Here is a 21,841-nt window from a genome sequence, read left to right on the forward strand (position 1 = left end):
GACAATCAAAACCTTGAGGTCGTCCCCTTTGATCAAACGTAGAAAATAGCATTAGGGATTCCCTTATCTCAAGAGAGGATAGGATACTCAGCAAGTTTATTCTATTCTGCGTTGGCTATATGGAGTTTGCAACAATGCAATTTCAAACACGTCAACACAACTCTGCCTTGTTCCTTTGTCCCTGTCAAGATGTCAAACTTCCAATCTGAGCATACATTTCAGCCAATCCTTGCATTCATCCCTTTTTCTTGTCGGAACTTCAAAGTTATCGTTCCCAGTATTCCTTTCATTCATTCCACCTTTTTCCTTGCATTTGTCAATAATTCAAACTTTGTCTTACATACTTTTCCCCAGAACCCCAATTCCCCGATTCCTAAACTAAGTTCCTTCAACAACAGATTTTTGGCTATCCCTTTAATCGAGTACCTTTTCCTTAGTATCCCTGATCCCTGAATTCTAATTTTTTCCTATGTAACTTTTTTGGTGTTTGACATGCCAAAATACTCATAATGTGGCACATGGGGTATGTAATATCGCCAACTCTATTCCCCATTACTTTTCATCACTACACTACCTTATCAGGATCACAAGTTTAGACTTACCTAATTTGCATTCCTTAAGGCATAAATTCCTCAGTATTTTCAATCCCCAAACTCTGTATAACTTCCTTCATAAGTCCATTTAGAGTTAAGGAGGTGAAGATGTTCTCACTTGATTAGTTTAAGCATAAAGCATGGCTTACAACCAATCCCCGACAGTGGTATGGATCATGAGGTATCCCCAAACCCCATTCCCCAACAATAGTACAAGCCATCATGTATCCCTTGCCCCTAACCCTCAAAACTGTCACGTTTTGTTTATTCCCATCTACCTCCCCACACAACCCAGGTCACCACTAATGACCTGATAAGATCTTGAAAGTTGCAACTAACACAATCAGATTTTTTCAGCCCAAAAACAACTTTTCACATTAAGGCACAAATTCACAAGCACTTCCAATGATGAAAAGAGATCAATTCACCCATGCAGCCATTAATTCAATGGTTAGGATTTCAATCCCTAATGGTCCTCACACAATCTCCAAGCCATTGTTCCAACAGTTTTTGTGGGCTCCTCCATGCCTTGCGTGTGCAACTCGACATCTTGGGCCACAATTTTGAGCATGATTCTAAGAGAAATGACCTTTGATGGGTATGAGTGTCCTTTGTAGCATACTACTTCAAGGATTTCCAAGTTCAATGAAGATTTGCACACCATCTAACATTTATCACAAATTCCACCTGCATGAGAAACACAAGTGCAAGTTCTTTCAACATCAAAGGGATTGGTCATTCTCTGTTTTCACTTAACCACAATGCATAGAGTATTCTAGGGTTTCAACTTGGCCAATTCATTCACCATTTGAACCAAAAGATTCCAAAAGTTAATAGAGGTAGTTACTTGAAATGAATTTTTTGCAATTAGATGTCTCCTTGGCTAATGTAGGCATTTTGGAAGATTTTGAGTGCAAAGGTGTGACAAAATCCCCTTTGTTTAAAGCTTTCCCTTACCACATTTGTTGGAGTGATTAAAATGCATTTGATAAGTGTCATAACATTTTAAATTGCAAGTTGTTATTTGTAACGGTCTCTTTATTGTTGCAGTTGAATGGTTGCAAGTCGAAAGAATGATGTAGGAGTATCCACAGGGGTAGAGCAATCTCACATCACCCAAAAATATTTTATTTTTATTTTCAGTTAAGGCTAGGTGAATAAAATAAATACAAGCATCTATAGGTCTCCATGTACCTAGGAAAGAGTCTAAGAGGACATAGGGGGTTGAAAGTATTTAATATTTGTGACCTATGTTTGCAGCAGAAACATATCTTTTTGAAAGCATGGAAAAGGTGGAACACTATGCTGTAGCTGAGACTGATGATGACAAAGATGTTGCAGCAGTAATTGAGGTAATGCACGTTGAAGAAGAGAAAGTGGATACCTATGACTTCTAGAGTTCGATAGTGCATCTTGGTGGGAGCTAGATTATATTAAAAGGGGAAGAAAGAAGAAGAATGAAATAAGGTAGAGACATAGAAATGCAGACAAAGGCAAAGAAGAATGTTTAGGCTGACAAGAAAGAATGGTGGATTCGAAATCAGCATATGGTTTTCAAATGTTCGTGAGCTTCCCTCATGAAACATATCTTCTTACCCGAAGTGTCAGATGCAAGAGCATCCATGGGTGTAGGGCAATCCCACATCACCCAAAAATATTTTCTTTTAATTTTTAGTTGTTTTTTATATTAAAAGCAGCCAAAAAACAACGGGGCTGACCCATAGGAACATTAAGGAGAACAATGGGAGGACCACCGTCCGCATATAATCAGTAGAGTTATAGCCTTTTACCTCTATCAAAAACAATTATCATTCTATGAGAGTTTATCAGAAATAAAGCAGTAATATGCAGAGTTTTAGACATTTGCCACGCAGGGCAATAAACATAGAAATTCAAACAAAAGCATAGGTTAACGCTATCCGCCCATAGGCTACTAAACGTAGACAAAAAACCAGCTTTCCGCCACATTCAGAGAATTACTTCTTTTTGCCATGGCTCCTCTTGGGGAGGAGCTTTCTTGCCCATTCCTTGGTGAAGAATTTGAACAAGGCCTTGTAGTCCTCGTCATCATTGCCTTTACCTTTGGACGCACTTTCCTGCATGAGGCACAAAGTGGTAGCCGAGTAGCACATAACATTCAGCGCAAATTTAGAAACATCATGCATTTTGGACTCCGTCGCCTCCAGTCTGCTGGTGTTATCCTGCACATTATCAGAAAGGGCCACCATCTTTTCCTCCAACTCCGCCAGGTTGTTTTCCTCCTCCTCTTTTATGCTACTCGCCTCCTCCACAACCATCATTTTATCCAGTCTGAAAGTCGGGGAGGGGAAATTTGCAGGCTCCGGACTCTTTGAAGAGGTAGGGCTTTCAGAAGCCTGGGTGGAGCTGACAGAGTGAGGGGTCGGGTTATGGTGGAGCATGTTAGGATTCCCAAAGATACTAAGAGGAGGGGGTGAATCAGTATCTTGTCAGTTAATGGATTTTCTTAACTTATTAAATGAATTGCATCTCAAAACAGTATACCAGTAAACAAGAATTGCTGCAGTAAATAAGAACAATAACCACAACATAGAAAGCACACCATAACACTATTTTTAACGAGGAAACCCGGTGTGGGAAAAACCTCGGTGGCATTTGTGACCCACAATATTCGCTCACTAACCAATAAGTGAATATTACTGATACAATAGGGGCCTGCACATGCAGGAAGGCCAACTACCTAAAGCTCACTGCTTAAGTACAAAAAGAGAAGTCTCACTGACTTACAAAATTGGATTAAGTAAATCCACTATCATGTACTGCTTCGGTTCAGCATCTGCTATGCCAGGTTCAGTACCGGTTTAAGCTCATATAACTTCCATAAACCTTATTCCAAACTCTACCTTAATATTCGCATATTACTTCTGCAATAATCTAACCATATCCGCATCTTCTAAAAGATCAACAAGATCTCATACTTATATGAGTCTTATTACAAATCGCCTTGTCGGCTTACAAAAAGATTTTACAATTAAATACAAAATACAATGAACAAAATTATGTCGGCCAGGGTGCCAGTAAACATGTATTCGTTGCTGGTGATCTGTATGTCGGTGTAGAGTCTGTCGTTGTCGGTGCCTGCCGGTGCCATAGGATTGTAAGGTTGCCATCAATGACAATACCTTCAATCACCTACAATTTCTCATTGGAGTGTGCATTTGCCAACAGAGCAAAACCACATTATCAGTCGGGATGGAATTTCCAGTGTCGTGCGAAGAGGAGGGGTCTCTCAGAGACTTTTCCGAGGGTTTAGAGGCAAGCCTGCTAGAGCGACAGGGGGTATTGGCCTCATCGGTGATATCCATGTCAGAATCAATCTCCTGGATTCTAACTTTCTTAGGAGTTCTGACCTCCTCGGGGGAGTGTTTTTTAGTTTTCTTGCTGCAAGAGCCAATTTTCAAGAGCCGAGGGGGGCTAGCATCATTTTTAGCAGAAGGGTGGGTCGAAGGGCTGGTATTAGTCACATTCTGGACGGAGATGGAACGAGCCAGGCAAAGAGCGAGGTGGAAGTTGTATAGGCGAAGAATGAGACCTTGGTGGAGGATAGGGAAATCTTTCCCTTTTTCTTAGCTTCAGCAATGTCCTTAACATTAGCGTCCAAAGAATGCAGCAAGAAAAACGGAATGGAAATATAGTCCTTATTTCTCAAATGGTTAAGGAAAGGGAGATGGTAGTAATAGAAGATGCCATACCTTCCCTCCAGCGTGAAATACTTCATCACAATATAATAGACCTCATCCCACGGGGGAGGGAGCTCCTCCCTATTGAATCCGCCAGCCCTCTTAACAGGGTTTTCGCCCTCGCGGAAGAACTGGTTCAGGCTGATGGTATCCGCAATACGGCTCAACTTTTTCCATTTCCTCCCCTCCATAGTAAGACCCGTCGCCTGGGCTATGACCTCTTCATTGATTTCAAACAAGATACCCCCCATGGTAACTCTTCTGTCTTCCCAGGAAGTCACAAATTGCTTGAAGAGTCTTTCATCGTTTCCCTTCATACTTTCCATGAACTTATCAATGTCGCTCTCCGAGCAAACGAACCACACCGCCGGTTTAGCTCTGAAATCATTCACTTTATCGGGTTCCAGTCTAAGCTTGTCCCCCCCCCATTCTCGGTTCCTCCAACTTAACAAAGTGAATGTGAGTCCTTCTAGCAAAAACGCAGAACTGAGGCAAAATTAAGGCAGAGTTGATATAAAATTTGTGCCGAACTTGAGATAAGAGGACGTAATAATCGGGGTGATTATTATCTCTTATGTCCGAGTAGATATCAAAATTAGGAAATCTACTAGGAACGTGCGGACCTTCAATCGAGCCAGTGTAATTTGACCTTTCCCTTCCTTCGCCTTTATCGCCGCCAGTTGGCTCCGTCCGGGTAATAATTAGGGAATAATCATTCCCGATATTTGTACTGTCATCATAAATCCATCCCTTGTGAGAGTGGTGACTAAGCCTGCCGTGGGTACGTGGCAGCCTGAATTCATAATGGGCGGGATTCCCGTCCCAACTTAAAATTTGAAAGTTGGTTTTCTTCATCTTTGGACGGATAAACAGGTTCCATCTTGGACATAGGTTTTTTCTCTCTCCAAGATCACCTTGGTGGTAACCAACAACAGACTGGGGTCCCTCCAACATCGTAAGCCGTTTTACAGCCTTCCCACTGCCGCCATGGAATCGGCAGCTTCGTTTCCTTCTCTAAAGACATGTCGGATGGTGAAGCCATCCAGGTTGGCCAGTAGGCTCCTGACATCCTTCAAAATGGACTCCACTCTCCAACCAGTAGTAGATCTCCCTTTCACCGTTTCCACAATAATCTGTGAGTCTCCTTCAATTTCCAGCTGTTTGATTCCTATGGAGTTGGCAAATTTCAGACCCCATAGGAGGGCCATTCCCTCCGCTTGAGTGACAGTATTGTTCTTTAGGTTGCCCGCGTAGGCTGCCACAGTGTTCCCCAAATGGTCGCGGATGATTCCACCTCCCACTTGACAGGTATTTTGGGCTGAACCATCAAAGTTCAGCTTATACCAATGTAATTTTGGGGTTGACCATTTGGTCAAACTCCTTTTGTTTTTGGCACTGTTGTTGAAGATTTCAAACTCTAGGGGGAGCTTCCATCTTTCAGCAATTTTTTTCTCTATCCAATTAGGGGGATTAGGGGGGGTTTTCCCTTTTGTCACCGCTATGTTTTCAGAGATCAACTTAAAGCAAATGTGAGCAACACTATCCAGGAGGGGTTTCAGTATCTCTAAAAAATCTGTTGTTTCTCTCTCTCCATAAAGCCCAACAGATGTGCGGCGGTATTTGTCTCCATAATTGGATGATGAGGGGGTGATGGGAGGGGGGATTTCATCCAAAAACAAACTGTTTAATGTCATTCTGGAAGACCCAATAGAGACCACATTTCTAGAGAGTGTTAATCGGAATCCACAGATGTTCAGCAAAGGGGTAGAGGACAAACAGGTGGTCAATAGTTTCCTCGTTAGCTTTACATAGGTTGCATCTGTTGGGGAGATGGAAACCCCTCTTTTTCAGGTTATCCAAAGTGAGGGTTTTACCATGCATTAGGGACCACCAGAAGAAATTAGTTTTAGGGATTAGCTGAGGGTTCCATATCTTCTTCCAGCACTCAACATCAGCAGGGGGTCTTAGGAGTTGTCTGTAAGCAAATTTGATCGAGAAGGTGCCCGACTGGGTCTCTTTCCAGATTAATTTTCGGTTGTTAAGGCTAGGTGAATTTTTAAAAAGCAAGCATCTATAGGTCTCCATGTACCTAGGAAAGAGTTAAGAGGACATAGGGGGTTAAAATTATTTAATATGTGTGACCTATGTTTAAAGGCAATTGTAATTTTCAAGAAGAGAACACATTTTTCTATTATTCTTAATGCAAAATCAAGGAAATCCCCATCTTGGAATGGAAATGGGGAAGGGGAAGAGTTATGCACTCACATGCATTGAGTAATTACAAATAAAATGGGAAAAGACACCTCTTTAGGTGTCCACTTTGGAAAATTGAAGAGTCATCTATTGGCTATGTATTGCATTCCTTGAATGCCATGTTTTTCAATTCTAGAGGAGTCGTGGTAATTGCAAGAGGCATAAGAACACCATAAATAGGGGCTGGGGATAGAGCTTTAAGCATTCAAAGTTGAGTCCTTCAATACAGAGCATAACTAGCAAGGCCTATAGCTCCAGCTTGCAGATTTGTAAAGCCATTTGACTAATATTTTGTAGAGTTTGCAATATTGTATTTTTTTATTCCATTCGACTAATAAAAATTCAAGTATTTTTTCTTGCATTTTCTTGGTTTTTGTGTTGTTGTAAGGTGCCGGTAAAGTAGCCCTTCATCAGAGAAGGACCACCGAATGTCCCCATTTTCAGGTTCTCTTGCATTGGGGTTAGCAATGACTTTCTGAGTGTGTGTCAAATTGTCAGAGGAGTTATTTGGTGTTGCTAGTCAGTTCAGTTAGTCTTGAGGACACTTATGCCACTTTTCAAACCCATTCTTCAAGCTACAATTGCCCAGCTTAATGTAACACTTGATAAAGTAATTCCAATATTAAAAATCAAAATTCACTTATTAATGTGAATTTACTAAGCCCATTATTCAAGTCTTTATTGCCAAAACTCGATGCAATACAGAAAGCAATGCCTATACAAATAAATAAAGAACCTAAAAGACGTGCACTAATTTCTAAGAATTCATTTAAAGATGTGCATTTACCTGAATAAGGAACAGAAACCTTCTTTGACATTCCTCCCAGGAGACGAACGCCCAATAATCTAAAGGCCATTACCGTATTATATTTATTTATGTCCTAAAAAATTAACTAAAAAAATATTTCTTGCGTCGATGCTACTTGCTTCTGGAATGATCTTCCTCTAAAGTGAACCGCCATTACAGTGCACTGTTTGATCAAACATTCTAGCAATTGCCGGTAACTTTATGGTCTCGGCTAGTCAAATACTAAAATGTCGAATGAACGAAGCGGTAAGCGGACAATTGGTGACTTCAGACGAAGAATTAGATTCAGCGGGAACGGAGTATTATATGGGTTGTAGGGTTTATCGAAGGCAAGGAGCATGTGTAATTTCAAAATTAAATGTTATTATAGGAAATGAGCGAATGAATGAATGACTTCAAAAATAATTTGTTATGAATTCATAGATAATAAATAAATTATAATATAATATAATATGAATATTATTTTATATATTGAAAAAATGGGGAGATCGGCTCTGCAAAAACTATTGGATGTTAATGGCGGAGTAGAGGGTTTTGTAGGGAAACCAAAAGTAAGGAATTTTGCAGAAGCAGACGAGATGGTGGTGGATCTCACAGAGGAGATAGAGGAAGATAGACAGTTTTGGGAAGATCAAGCGGTGATTGCAAGGATAATCGGCCTTAACTGGTCAAGAAAAAATATCAAGCAATGGGTAAAAGAGATGTGGGGTGAACGGAGTGTAATAAAATTTATTCTGAAAGGATTTTTTGTGGTGCTTTTTGAAAAACATTCGGAAAGAGATCGCATCCTAAATCAGGAGAATTGGTTTGCTGATAAGCATGCGGTGTATCTACAACCTTGGACACCAAATTTTAATCCCATCCCTTTGGCAGTTTATTCATGCTCGAAATGGGTAAGACTTTATAATTTGTCGATCGAATACTGGGGTGAGGTTTTTTTGGAGAAAATCGACAAGATGCTTGGGACGGAGTTGGAGATTGACTTCGATGATGAGGACGATCTGTGTAAATACGCTAGATTAAGGGTAGCGGCAGTCAGGTGTATTCCATAGTACATCACAATCCACTTGACAAACGGCGAGTGGAGGCAGCAGATTGAAGTGGAAAAAGAGATTTGTCCTTGCCCCAGATGTGGTAGCAAGTTCCATGGAGCAGAGGATTGTAGAATGTTCGTAAGAAAGGCTAGGAATCCTTCTAGGAGATCAGTGCAAATATGGAGGCGTAAGTTGGAGAAAACAATTTCGGATTCAGTTGCAATGAATCAAGAAACTAGATCTCCTCTGCAACAACTAAAGAAAGGATCTTTTTCATCGATGAAAGCCAGAGAAGATCCACAGATGGAGAACAGGAATGCAAATGTTCTCATTTGTACAGTCGAGGGAGGGGAGTCCTCCAAACAGGAAGTTTTGGGAGCCAAGGAAGGTGATGAAGAACAGTCCTCTCTTATAATTAACAACTTTTGCAAAGTATTATCTGATACAGAATTTGAACTGGACAAGGACTTTGAGGAGGAATTATTTCAAGAGGATGCTCTGGAGAATGTAGACTTGAGATGTATTAGTCAATCGGCTAACATTCTTCTTGGTAAAGCTAAAGGATTTAGAGGTAGGAGAAGCAACCGTCAAAAAAGGGAAGATAGCGCAAAAGAGAAGGGCATTGTTAGTGTATTTGATTTCACGAGGAAAGCTAAGGGAGAAGGGCTCTCCCTTGGCAAGAAATGAAGATCATTACGTGGAATATCAGGGGTCTATCGACTCCTGACAAAAGACGCTTGGTTAAACGAGCATTTTGTAGATGTAGTAGTGACATAATCGCCATTCAGGAAACAAAGCTTAATACAAAGATTGTGAATTGTTTTATTAAATCTTGCAAAATATGGGAAGGTGTCTTTCAAGAAGCCAATGGAGCCGCTCGCGAATTGGGCGTTATACGGAATCCTTCCTTGATCAAAGTGACGCTATTAGAGAAAGCCGAACATTGGATGTTATGCATAGTTTACAACTTGAGGAGAATGTGGAATTCCCTCTAATAAATGTTTATGGACCAACTAAAACTCAAGAGAAGTCTCAAGTTTGGCATGTCCTTTCAAACAAAATTTCTGAAATGAGGAATGACAGGATTGTTGTGGTTGGTGATTTCAATGCCTTGCTTGATTTAGATGAGAAGAAGGGAGGCTTGAGAATGTCAAACAAGGTCATGGAAGACTTTCATGAATTTGTCATTCAGAATCATTTGATGGATGTTGTCCCAAAGAACGGGCTCTTCACTTGGACCAACAGAAGGTCAAATTTCGCACACATCTCAGAAAGATTGGACAAACATCTCATTAGAGAATCATGGATGGAGTCGTCCTTTCAGGTAGAAGCTTCCATTCTTCCAATTTCTCTTTCAGATCATTTTCCTGTGGAGCTCAAATTGAGTGAGGCTCCAATGAAGGGAAGCAACAGCTTTAAATTCTTGAGTATGTGGTGGAGAGACGGTGAGCTCATTGCACTTCTTGAGCAATGGTGGAAAGAAAGCAATATTTACAGAGGAACCCTGAGTTATAGTTTTGTGAAAAGATTAAAAATTTTAAAGGACAAGATTATAGTATGGAATAAAGATTCCTTCAAAAAAAAAATTGCAGAAAGAAATAGAATAGAGGGGGAACTAACTCAATTGAACTCAGTCACTATAATCTCTAGGATGTCTAATGATGCGTATCATCAAGAAGTAGCTCTCAAGAAGGAATTGGCAGAGGTTCTTCTTAGGGAAGAAATTTTCTGGCGCGATAAATCCAGAGAGCTCTGGATCAAAGAGGATGACGTGAATACCAAATTTTTCCACGCATCGGTCAAAACTAACAGGAATAAGAACAGAATTGTCTTGATCACAGATCAAGAAGGCAAGCAACAGTCGTCTCTTGAAGCCATTGAGGAGCTAGCGGTGAACTTTTTCAAGGATCTTCTTGGTAATGCTAACGGGCTCAATCCTTCTCAACTCCATTCGATGACGGATATTATTTCAAATGAGATTTCGGAGGAGGACAACAAAGTGCTATGTTGTCCATTCACTTTAGAGGAGGCTAAAAAGGCAGTCTTTGACTTGCACCCAAACAAATCTCTGGGCCCAGATGGATTCAAAATGGAGTTTTTTCAAAAATGTTGGGGGTTTATGGGGAATGACATTCTCATAATTTTGGAAGATTTTAGAAAACAGGGGAAGTTTGTTAAGGAGATAAATCATACCAACATAGCTTTGATCCCTAAAATGCAGGATTGCTCTTCCATTGTGGATTTCAGGCCCATCTCTTTATGTAATTATTTATATAAAATTCTTTCCAAGGCAATGGTAAACAAGCTTAAACTGATTCTAATGAAAATAATTTTGCTAGAACAGCATGGATTCACACCAGGGCGTGAAATTATGGACAGCATTATTATGGCAGCAGAAATTATTCATTCAATGCATTCCTCCAAATTCCAAGGTATGGTCATTAAATTAGATGTGTGTAAGGCTTATGATCGAGTTAAGTGGAGCTTCCTACTTGAAGTTCTTAGGAAATTTGGATTTGATTATAGATGGTTGAAATGTATTGAGCACTGTATTTCATCAGTAAACTATTCAATTATAGTTAATGGATCCGCGTGTGGCTTCTTCCAAGCTACTAATGGGCTTCGGCAAGGAGACCCTTTGTTGCCCTTTGTGTTTGTTCTTATGGCAGAAGTGCTCAGTAGGCAGATAAAGAGCAAGGTCGGGCGAGGTCTATGGAAAGTTTTTTCAATTCATGGAAGTTTGAATCTGATCTCCCATTCACAATTTGCGGACGACACCATTCTTTTTGGTTCAGCAACGGAAAGAGAAGTCCTTACCATTAAGAGTGTGTTAGAAGACTACGAAAAGGATTCGGGGCAGTGCATGAATAAGCAAAAATCAAGGATATATTTCCTCAACACTAATAAAAGAACTCAAGCGAAGATAGAGGGATTGCTACAATTTGGACAGGGAAGTTTTTCTATTAAATACCTCGGGGTTCCTTTGTTTGCAGGAAAACTGGATAACAGAATGTGGGAAGAAGTGGTCAATAAGTGCAAAGCCAAATCAGCTTTATGGAAGAACAAATGGCTTTCACAGGCAGGTCGGATTTAGATGATAAAAACAGTTTTAAATGCAGTTCCTATCTACTACATGTCATGTTACAGAGCGTCTAGCAAGGCTCTATCGACATTAGATGGTTTGCTTTAAAAGTTCACATGGGAAGGTTCGAAAGAGGAAAAAAAGATACCATTGATCAATTGGGAAACTGCTTGCATGCTCAAGGAGGAAGGTGGGGCGAGTCTCAGGAAAATGAATTTGCAAAACTTGGCTCTTGGTGCGAAACTTGCTTGGAAGATGTATAATTTTCCCCAAAAAGGCTGGTGCAAGTTGATGGCTTGTAAATACTTGGACTCGAATGAGCCAAAGAGAATATTCACAATGCCCAACTCGATTGGAGGATCACCAATATGGAAGTTCATTTGGGAAAGCAAGAAGATCACAACAGATCACCTTGCATGGAAGATAGGTGATGGGCACAAGGCTAAGTTCTGGAGGGACTCGTGGAATGGAGAAAAAGCGTTGGTAGATGAGATTGAGGATCAAGACTGGATCAATGAAATGGAGGCAACTATGGGAGTTTTTGTGGCAAATTATGTCCAAGGGAATTGTCGTCCAAATTCTCCAATAATTTGGAAAAGGGTTGGAGAATCGCAGAGCGTGAACAGTATGAAGGTGGTTGACATTCTCAATAGCAGAAAAGTCTTCATTTTGCCTAAAAAAATATTCCCTTATCTGGAATACTGCTAAATCAGGTAATTATAAGGTTAGTTTGGGTTATGAGCTGCAAAGAAAGAGGCAGAAGGACTGCAATTGGCCTACCATCCTATGTTGGGACAAATGGGTGTTACCTAAAGCTGGTGCCTTCCTTTGGATTGCATTGCATGGAAAGATTCTTACAAGGGACAAATTAAAATCTATAGGCATAACGGGGCGCAATAGATGTTGCTTATGCAAAAATGACGAAGAATCTGCAGAACATTTATTGTACAATTGCACTTATTCAAGGAAGTGTTGGGATTGGCTGCAACTGAAGTTACATAATTATATGGTATACAACAGTATGTTCAAAGAATTTATCTATGCTTGGTCGACAAGGAGTAAGTTCTCGAAATGGGGAAGTTTGTGGATCATTAGCCCTTCTATGGTCATTTGGCACATGTGGAAAGAGAGAAACAGAAGGATTTTCAGGGAGGAAGAGATGGAGGTCAATCTGCTTATTAATAAAATCCAATTTGTAGTAGAAGAAACTATTAATGGTAAGATCTATGGAAGACGATTTAAATATTATTCCAAATGGGATATGGAGATGGAGCAAACATGGAATCTTAAACAAAGCAGTAGTCATCTTCAAGGCGTGAAACCAGTGGAGCAGAAGAATCTATTAATGGTAAGATCTATGGAAGAAGATTTAAATATTATTCCAAATGGGATATGGAGATGGAGCAAACATGGAATCTTAAACAAAGCAGTAGTCATCTTCAAGGCGTGAAACCAATGGAGCAGAAGAAAGTTAAGTGGTCACCTCCCCCACCCGGGTGGAAAAAAGTGAACTTTGACAGAGCTAGTAAAGGAAATCTAGGTATATTTGGTTATGGCGCGGTTGTTAGAGATGAGAAGGGTAGATTAGTCGGGGCAGTATGCGGTCAAGTAGGAATAGCCACTAATAACATTGCGAAAATTACAGCTCTAGAGGAAGGATTAAAATGGGCAACATCTAATGGTGCTACGAAGGTGGTGATAGAGGGGGACTCAAAAAGTGTTTCAAATGGGATAATCAAAAAAGGATTCATGAATTAGTGGTTAAACGCTTGGATCCCAAGGATATATTGTCTACTCCAAAAGTTGACGGACTGCCATCTTCAACATACTTTCTGCGAAGGTAATCAAGTGGCGGATTTTCTTGCTAACCAAGGGATCACAAAGACTTTGCCAGCAGTCTTGTCATCAGCAAACACAGGGAACAAAGATCTTCAGAAAATCCTGCACGAGGACAAAGCCCATTTCTCAAGGACGGGGATAGGGTGAACATCATCACAAATTTTGGTTTTAAGGATAAGAGAGGTACGCTCTTATCAACTTTATTCATGCGGGTGTGGCAATAGCTTTTACGGTATTCTTGGAATGGTTTTGAAATCCCGGTGGGAGAAAAGAGGACGGGTTTTGATAGTTGGATGGTTGGTTCTAGAATCCCTTGGTCTATTTATTGCAAAGCTAAGATCGGGCGGAGCAAGCATCGCAGAGAAGGCAAAATGGTGCATAGGTTCGACTTAAGTTGTATTTGTCATGAGGAGTCCTTCGAAGCCCAGTGCGAATGCCTATTCGATATTGACATTGAAGGCCAAAATGCCATCCAAGTCTTGCTTGAGGATGCATTTAGTGAGGAGAGGCACTGGTGCGATGGTTACATTTATGAAACCATTATGTGCTTAATGGTTGATGTTCTACCATCGAAGGAAGCTTGAGTGCAGAAATTGGTAGGATTTGTAAGGGAAGAAGATGCGAAAGTTGTGGGGGGCGCGGTTTTGGAAGTGGAAGAGGAGTGGACCAGCATCCTGGGCCCTTATTTCAATCCCATGGCTATCCTCTCTGATGCAGAGTGTTCGGACTTAGAGGAAGAAGCTCAATTAGCTACAACAGCTCTTAGGCTTAAGAAAGAGGAGTTTATGGCTGAAGCGTGGGAGGTCTTCAGGGTTGGGGTCGTGAATGCCGATATGGGCCCGTTTAGGAGGATGATGCAGAAAGAAGATGGATGGCTCTCAGAAGGGAGCATTGATAAGGTGGTGACGATGGGAATACGAGTGGCCACCATTTTAAGGCTTTTGTAATATGTTTTAATTTAGTTTGCTTTGGTTCTATCAGTCGAATATTATATATTGTAAACCTTTCTTTTTGATAACTATAGGGTGCTATCTGTTCTCCTAAGGCCTGGAATATTAGTTCTCCTAAGGCCTCAGGTGGGTTGGGTTTAAGGAATATTAGTTCCATGAATAAGGCTTTATTAGCCAAACAAATTTGGAGAATGAAAGGGGAGGAAAGAGAATGGAACTCTATCTGGAAAAACAAATATCTTTATATGCAACCTTCTGAGGAAAAATTCTTAGATGATTCTTTTATTGTTGAAGGTTCGGCTGTATGGAATGTTGTTCAATCAGCTAAAAGTTGGGCTGTTGTTGGACGAATTTGGAACCTTGAGGATGGTAGGAGAATAAGATTTTGGGAAGATAGGTGGATATTGGACAAACCTCTGGAAAAAGTTCCAATCCTTAATGAATGGAAAGACTGGTTCAAAAGCAGGTTTGGGGAGCTGGTCAGAGACTACTGGAGAAATGGGAATTGGATTGATTTTATTTAGTAGTGTACGGGGCTTAAGTTCCTTCAGATTTCTCTCTCTGCTAAAGTTCTTAGAGACAACAAATATGACAAATTGATATGGAGGGAAACCCCGGATGGGAAATACTCTATTTCCTTAGCTGTGGCTATCCATAATGAATCTGTGGAAGAAATTCCTGTTTGGGCTAAAGTTTGGAACAAGAAGTTAGTTCCTAAGGTTAACATCTTTTTTTGGATTTTCATCCAAAACAAGGTTTTAGCCCTGGACAACCTTCAAAAGAGAGGTTTTTTTTTTCCTAACAGGTGTTCTCTTTGTTGCAGGGAAGAAGAGACTGCCTGCCATATTCTTAATTAGTGTACTTTTAGTCAGGAAATCTGGAAAATCATCTTAAGCGGGTGGAACTTGAGCTGGGTTTTTCCGAACTCCCTAGGGGAATCCTGGCAGCAATGGCACTACCCCAATTTTAATCCTAAGACTGTGGAGACTTACTCTCCCGAATGTTGTCTGGAATATTTGGAAAGAGCGCAAAAATAAGATTTTTAGGGATAAAAGTGTTATTCTTGAAGTGGTGGCGGATAAAATTTATAGGAGTATATTTGAATGTATCTACGGTACTGATTATGGACCAGCTGCTAAAGAAGACTTCAAAGACATGTGGAACTTCTCTACTACTACTACTAGCAAAGAGAAGGGAAGAGAAGGTCATGTTTAGTGTTTTACTCCTCAGGGGTGGATTAGGGCTAACTTTGATGGGGCCTCTAAGGGGAATCCGGGTAAAGCTGGATATGGGGGCATTGTCAGGAATTTTGCTGGAAGTTGCTTAGTGGCGGTGGTTGGTCCTTTGGGGAGTCAAACAAGTCATTTTGTCGAAGGCTCAGCTGCCCTAAACACCTTAATTATAGCCAAGAATCTTAATCATGATAAATTATGGCTCAAGGGAGACTCACTTAATATTATTAAGTGTTTGAAGGGGGAGTCGGAGCCATCATGGTCAATTGAAAATATTATCATGAAAGCTAGGGAAATTATTGCTAGTTTTAAAGATATTATAATTCAACATGCCTTTAGAGAAAAAATATGGTGGCGGATTGTCTGGCGAACCTAGGTGTTAATTCTGATTCCCAAATGATTTGGCACGGGGAAGATGTCAACATAAACATTAAAGAGCTCCTTAGAAAGGACAAATATATGGAGAGGGAAGGACCGCATAATCATGATAGAGAATATGAATAATTTATGCCTTGATGGAAAGGTAATTATTACCTGGCAAAGCAATAGATCCCCAACCATTTCTTATAATATGCTGCACGCTTTGTGGGTCACCCAGTTCAAAATCTTGAGTAACTACAGGAAAGAAGTGCTCAGTTTGCAGAGGAACGAAGCTGGTAATCCAAATTCGAAGATGGGAGGAGATTTAAGGAAGGAGGAACCAGATAATACGTCAACATGGAAAGCAATGTTGAAAGTGTGGATGAAGCTGGAAAAAGGGTCCCTCACAAGCTTTATGGAGAAGCTAGTGGATTATGACAAAGGTAGGGTAAATCTCGTCGTTTCCAAAATTTCTGAAAATTGGTGTAATGTTTCCTTTAAAATCTATGGGGTTAAGTTCAAGTTGGGCATAGACCTTATAGCTACTGTGACTGGCATGCCCCATACTGGGCTTAATTTTTATAGAGACCTTAAAGTCTCCAACAACACAGTTAATTTGTTCCCGCGGAAGGAAAAAGAGAGGGATAGAATTGGCAAAGCCACAGGGGGTTACTATGAAGTTGCTTATATCAAGAAAATCTGGGGCTGGGTTTTGAATGCTATAATGGAATATATCACGGTTGAGGGCCAAATCTCCAGGGCCCACACCTACCACTTTGTTCTTTTAAACCATTTCAGACATGACAAAAAGGTATCCTTGCCCTACTACCTTTTCAGGTTCCTTTCTAGGTCCCTCAATAAACACAATAAGAATCCCTCAAGTCCAGTTCTCCATTGCGGGCTTTTGCTGCTCATTTATGAGCACTGTAAAACCCTCGCCCTGCTGGAAAACAAGAGGTTATCCGCCTCTTCGGGGAAGAGAAAGATGGAGGGAGGCGATTCTAGCAAGGAGAAGGCGTCTTCTAGCAAAAAAAGAAAGAGTGCCCCTGGGATGAAAACAAAGGAAATTGAAAAAGAAGACAGTGAAATGGAGATGAATGATTCTGATGGTGAAGATAGCTAGAAAGATGAGGAGGTGGGTATTGAGGAAGAAAGTGGTGATAATGAGTTTGACAATGAAAGCCCTATCCACAGTGACTGCCCTGGCAAGGACAACAACCATCCTATGGAGGATGTGGATTACAAGGATAATGAGGAATTAGATGCAAATTCCGAGAGGGAAAGGAATAAGGAGCCTGAGAAGGATATGACTAAGGATAGTTTAAACGAGGATAAGGAAAGTACGGATAAAGGGTTATTCCTGGATAACCTTAAAAAACTCACTGAGGCGAGACTGGATTATGACAGATGGACCTATGAACTCTTGAAGAACCTAGAGAAAAAGGGGAAAAATACGAATGAGAAGAGGGAGAATGATGACAGGGAGCAGATAAAATGGAAGCAGGATATGGAGGAGAAGGTTAAATCGTTGGAAGAAGGGAGAGAGGCCATGAAAAATTTGCTAGGCATTATCCCGAATATCCTGTCAACCGTCACTAAAAACTTGGAGGATATTGCTAAGGTCTTTGATCATACCTGCTCTCCTAAAGTGATGGTGGAAATTGATATGGATGATGAGACCATCCAGATTGGCAGTGGTGAAGCTACTCCGGTTGGTGGTGCTGCTAAGAGGATCAAGGCGAGTGTCAAGAAAGTTGTGGTTGCTTCTGCTAAGGATCTCCCAAATCTTAGGGATAACATCAAAGATCTGCATGGGATTAGCAACACCTTGGCTAATGCCCTGAAAAAAATCAATTAGTTTCTCTTCTTGGGTCTGGCTGGTTTTGCTGGCTTTGTGGGGCTTAAGTCGGTTTTCTATGGTTTTCTGTTGGCTTTTCGTTGGCTTGTTCCTTTTTGTCTCTTGTTGCTTTTTTTGTTAAGCTCTATTTGTAAAGGGTTTCGGGGCCCCTTCAAAACCTGTTTTTACCTTAATAAAAAACTATAGGGCGCTATCCCCACCTTGATAGCACTTGATTAAATATATGTGTGTGTGTGTGTGTGTGTGTGTGTGTGTGTGTGTGTGTGTGTGTGTGTGTGTGTGTGTGTGTGAATATTATTTTGAAAATATTCTATTTTAAATCATGATATTATATTAATATTTTTTAAGGAAAATTTTTAATATAGTCGTCATAAAAAAATTAGTATTTTATGAAAATTGAAGGCAATATAAATAATAATAATATTATAAAGTGTAATGATGATTTTAAATAATTTCTTGTAATGTTTTGTCCAACTCATAAATTTAATTTTGGTTCGAATTATATTTTTCACAATTTTGTTTAGCAGTAAATGTATTGTGATAATCAAGATCAAATCACTTTTACATGTAGATTATTTCAATCTATTTCTTTGATGGTTATTACAAAGATACTAGTTACAAGCATATTTTTATGTTCTATGTCAAACAAGTAGAATAACCCAAAAAATCAACTCATTTTGAAAATAATTTAATTTGAAATGACATTATATAGGTATTTAATAATATTGTTGGTATGTTAACAACACTAAGACTATAAAATATTTATTCAAAGTTAATATGTATTACAAATATAAAGACATCAAAACATTAAAATATATATTAGTGAAAATTTGTTAAAAATAAACTAAGTACCTCTTAAGAAAAGAAGTAGTTTTAAAGTAAAATTAAATAATTTTTATAATAAATATTACATTAATAAAATAACTTTTATAATAAATTTAGAGTTAATAAAATAACTTTTTTAGGTAAAAAAAATATTAGAAATTTTATCAACCATAATTGATAGTAAAAAGTATTAGCATGGTGTATATTTACATTTTTTATTTCAAAATCTTACAATCTTAAATTTATATGTAAAATAATAACCTAGATTATGATTTGAGGTGGCAAATTGGTGATTGAGAAAAATATGTTTGAAAATGAGTGATAAATTTGATAAGAAAATTTAAACATGCCAAATATTATTTTGACGTACCTAAAAAATTGCCTAAAAAAATCATTCAGATAGTGGATCCTAAAAATCCACTAATAAGATGTAAATTTTCCAAGCCAATTAGATTGGAGAAAAATATTTTTTATACTTTAGAAACTTAAAATTATGCATCCTAACTTTATAAAAAATTTAAAAACATACATCAAAACAAAAAAATCATAGTTATAATTGGTGGAGAAATAATTGAATAATAATGAGTTAACAAAAACCAATGGCAACCGATTGCAATAGTCCTAACCTAACAACAAGTACTAATAACGTATCTAGGTCAAAATAGCTTATGGAATTTAGGAGCAATACACGAGCCACCAATATAAAAATTTTATAAATTTTGTAATCTCTTTTTCATATCAGAATTTTTTGTCCTAAATTTTGATTATGTGGTTCTCGATTTTGTTCAATCTTGCCTCCTCAAATAAGATATCCCGATGATCAATTTGTAAAGTGTCTTCATAGTTGGCACAAATGTCACTATACATTGGGTACTCTATAGTGAAATGTTATTATGTCTCTAAAGTTCCTTTGTTGGGAAACGACATATTCATTTTTCCCACACCTCTTTAGAAACCATGCATATGCATGTTTCATACCTAAGATGATGAGAGCTTGTTCTCATTTGGACTATCAACATTTTTTCTTTCCACTTAGTATTCACTCTTATGTAGGCTTTTTCTTCATGGTCCCTCATGGGTTAAATTCTTTGATATAATAAGTTTTTTCTTGCCCTATTTGAATTGGTCATATGGCGTTCCTAAATTCTTCTCTCAAATATTTTTTTTTATTTCCTCATTTGTGTTTTGAAAGTAAATGTAAAATGGATAAGATGTACTTAGTTCTTATCTTGAGTATGAAGGTTTGATAAGACTGTGGAATTTATCTATGTGAGAATTTGCCTATAGCAACCAAGATCTAGAATCCAATGAATAGCACAATACAAGAGAGAAATAATATGTGACAAGAAAACACTATATTCTAATCAATGATGCAATAAAATCAATTGGATTAATCACACAATGAATATGAGCCTATTTATAAAGGCAAGGCCATAAGAAAATGAAAGCACACAATCATGACATGTGGCCCAATAAGATACAAGGGTGGGTAAGGGTAGCTAGGAGAAATAATAGAATATTCCACTGAAGGTGGATCACCCACCGAAGGTGGAATGTGATAACAAGATAACACCACAAAGGGTAAAATTTATCCAACAACCATCTTCCCTAGATGCACACTTCCCTAAGTATCTCGCATGCAAACTACAATGAATGCATTATCCTAAGTCAACTTAAGTAAAGTGTAATTATGAGACATAATTTACACTACAACCCCCTTGAGTGCAACATAGGGGAATGTAGACTCAAGCTAATAATGCAAGATGGTTCCTGGCTACTAGGCCATGTTAGGTACCCATGTACAAATGCAATGCACTCTCTCACAAACAGAGAAAAATAAAAAAACTCAATGGGAAAAAACTCCCCCCCCCCCCCCCAAAAAAAAAAGGAAGATGAAAGCACACAATGCTCTCAATGATGAATGAGATGAACAAAACCTCATGTGAGGAAAAAGTTCCCCCCACAAGAGAGAAGAAGAGACACCATGAAGCCCCCCCTTAATGTAGAATCTCCTGCAAGGATGGTCTAGTGATGTTGACTAAAATTTATTCCCAGTAGGAAGAGATAGAGCCAATGTTGCACCAAGAATGTCAAAGTGTGACAAAACCAGGTACCAATGTCGATGAAGAATGACCGATGAATCACTCACTGCAACAAAAAGAAGATTAGACAAGGAGATACTTACTTTGAGTATTAGTTGGATACTCATCAATCGCAGATTGGGACAATCCAAGTCCCACTGGAGCCATGCACAATTTGTACAATCTAAGTCTCAACTAGAGCCATGCATCAAGTCTCACAAGATATTTCCTAATATGTGGATTACAAGAGGATTACATCAAATATGTCATCAATGACAAAGTACAAAGAGGTGTCACACTTTATATTAGTGTGTTACAACATAGCTCATTCAAAAGAATACAACATCGTGATGCAAATTTGGAAACATGAAGATGATGCCACCAAAAAGATGCCCTCTAGAAAATTGCAGATGAAGATGCCTCTGATTGGAATGTCACAAAAAAAATGTAGGAGCAAACTGACCCCCCCTTGGTTGCTTGTTAAAGAATGTTGCAAGACATGTATGTGGGTGGACAAAAAAAATGTGTTCCCAATTTTGTTTATTTAATGAAAATTTTATTTTAAAAAAAAATTAATAAAAAGTTTAAATAAAAATATTATTAAAAACCCATAAAAAAAAACTTTATTAAAAATAAAGGAAAAAACACATTGTTTTTATTTTTCAAAAAAAAACTTTATTAAGAATAAAGAAAAAGCCACACATTTTTTTTAAAACTTTCTAATTAAAAAACTTTATTAATTATAATAAAGAAAAAAAATGATTTTGATTTTTAAACATTTAAAGTTTTTATTTAAAAAAACTTAATAAAAATGACTTGAAAAAAACCATTTAAAAAAATATTTTAATTTCAAAGTTTTTTTATTAAAAAATATTTAAAATAAATATGTGGCAGGGGTACGCCCACCCTACCACGGTCAAAGGTCGTGGCAAGGGAGGCATACCGCCCCTGCCACCTTATAGACCTAGGGCTCAATAGAGGTACTTGTGTCGCAGGGTACCTTGTTGATACATACGTACCACAGGTTTAAACACCCCCCCCCCACCCCCCCCAAAAAAAAAAGTTTTTAAATGAAATAAAAAATGGAAAATTATGATATTTTTAATTCGATTTTTAATTAACTTTTTCATAAATTTTTTTTGGAGAAAATAAAAAACTATTTATATTTCTGAAAAATTAAAATTGTATCGATTGTCAGCATGCACAT

At 38.6% G+C, this 21,841-nt stretch overlaps 1 protein-coding gene across 4 annotated transcripts in view; it reads right to left on the bottom strand.

Moving 5' to 3' along the window:
* Positions 1-8,917, bottom strand: part of LOC131050633 (uncharacterized) — a 312,685-nt gene extending 303,768 nt beyond the window's left edge. For 2 of the 4 annotated variants that reach the window (XM_057984836.2, XM_057984833.2), the window contains exon 1: positions 7,353-8,916. In XM_057984836.2, the coding sequence (XP_057840819.2) occupies positions 7,353-7,422 (70 nt within the window). In that variant the 5' untranslated portion in view covers positions 7,423-8,916. Of the gene's footprint in view, positions 1-7,352 lie in introns of all 4 variants that reach the window. The other 2 variants (XR_009358716.1, XM_057984835.2) reach the window with 2 other exon arrangements.
* Between the last annotated feature and the right edge of the window lie 12,924 nt (positions 8,918-21,841).

Source organism: Cryptomeria japonica, chromosome 8 (assembly GCF_030272615.1).
Source record: "Cryptomeria japonica chromosome 8, Sugi_1.0, whole genome shotgun sequence".
NCBI lineage: Eukaryota > Viridiplantae > Streptophyta > Pinopsida > Cupressales > Cupressaceae > Cryptomeria > Cryptomeria japonica.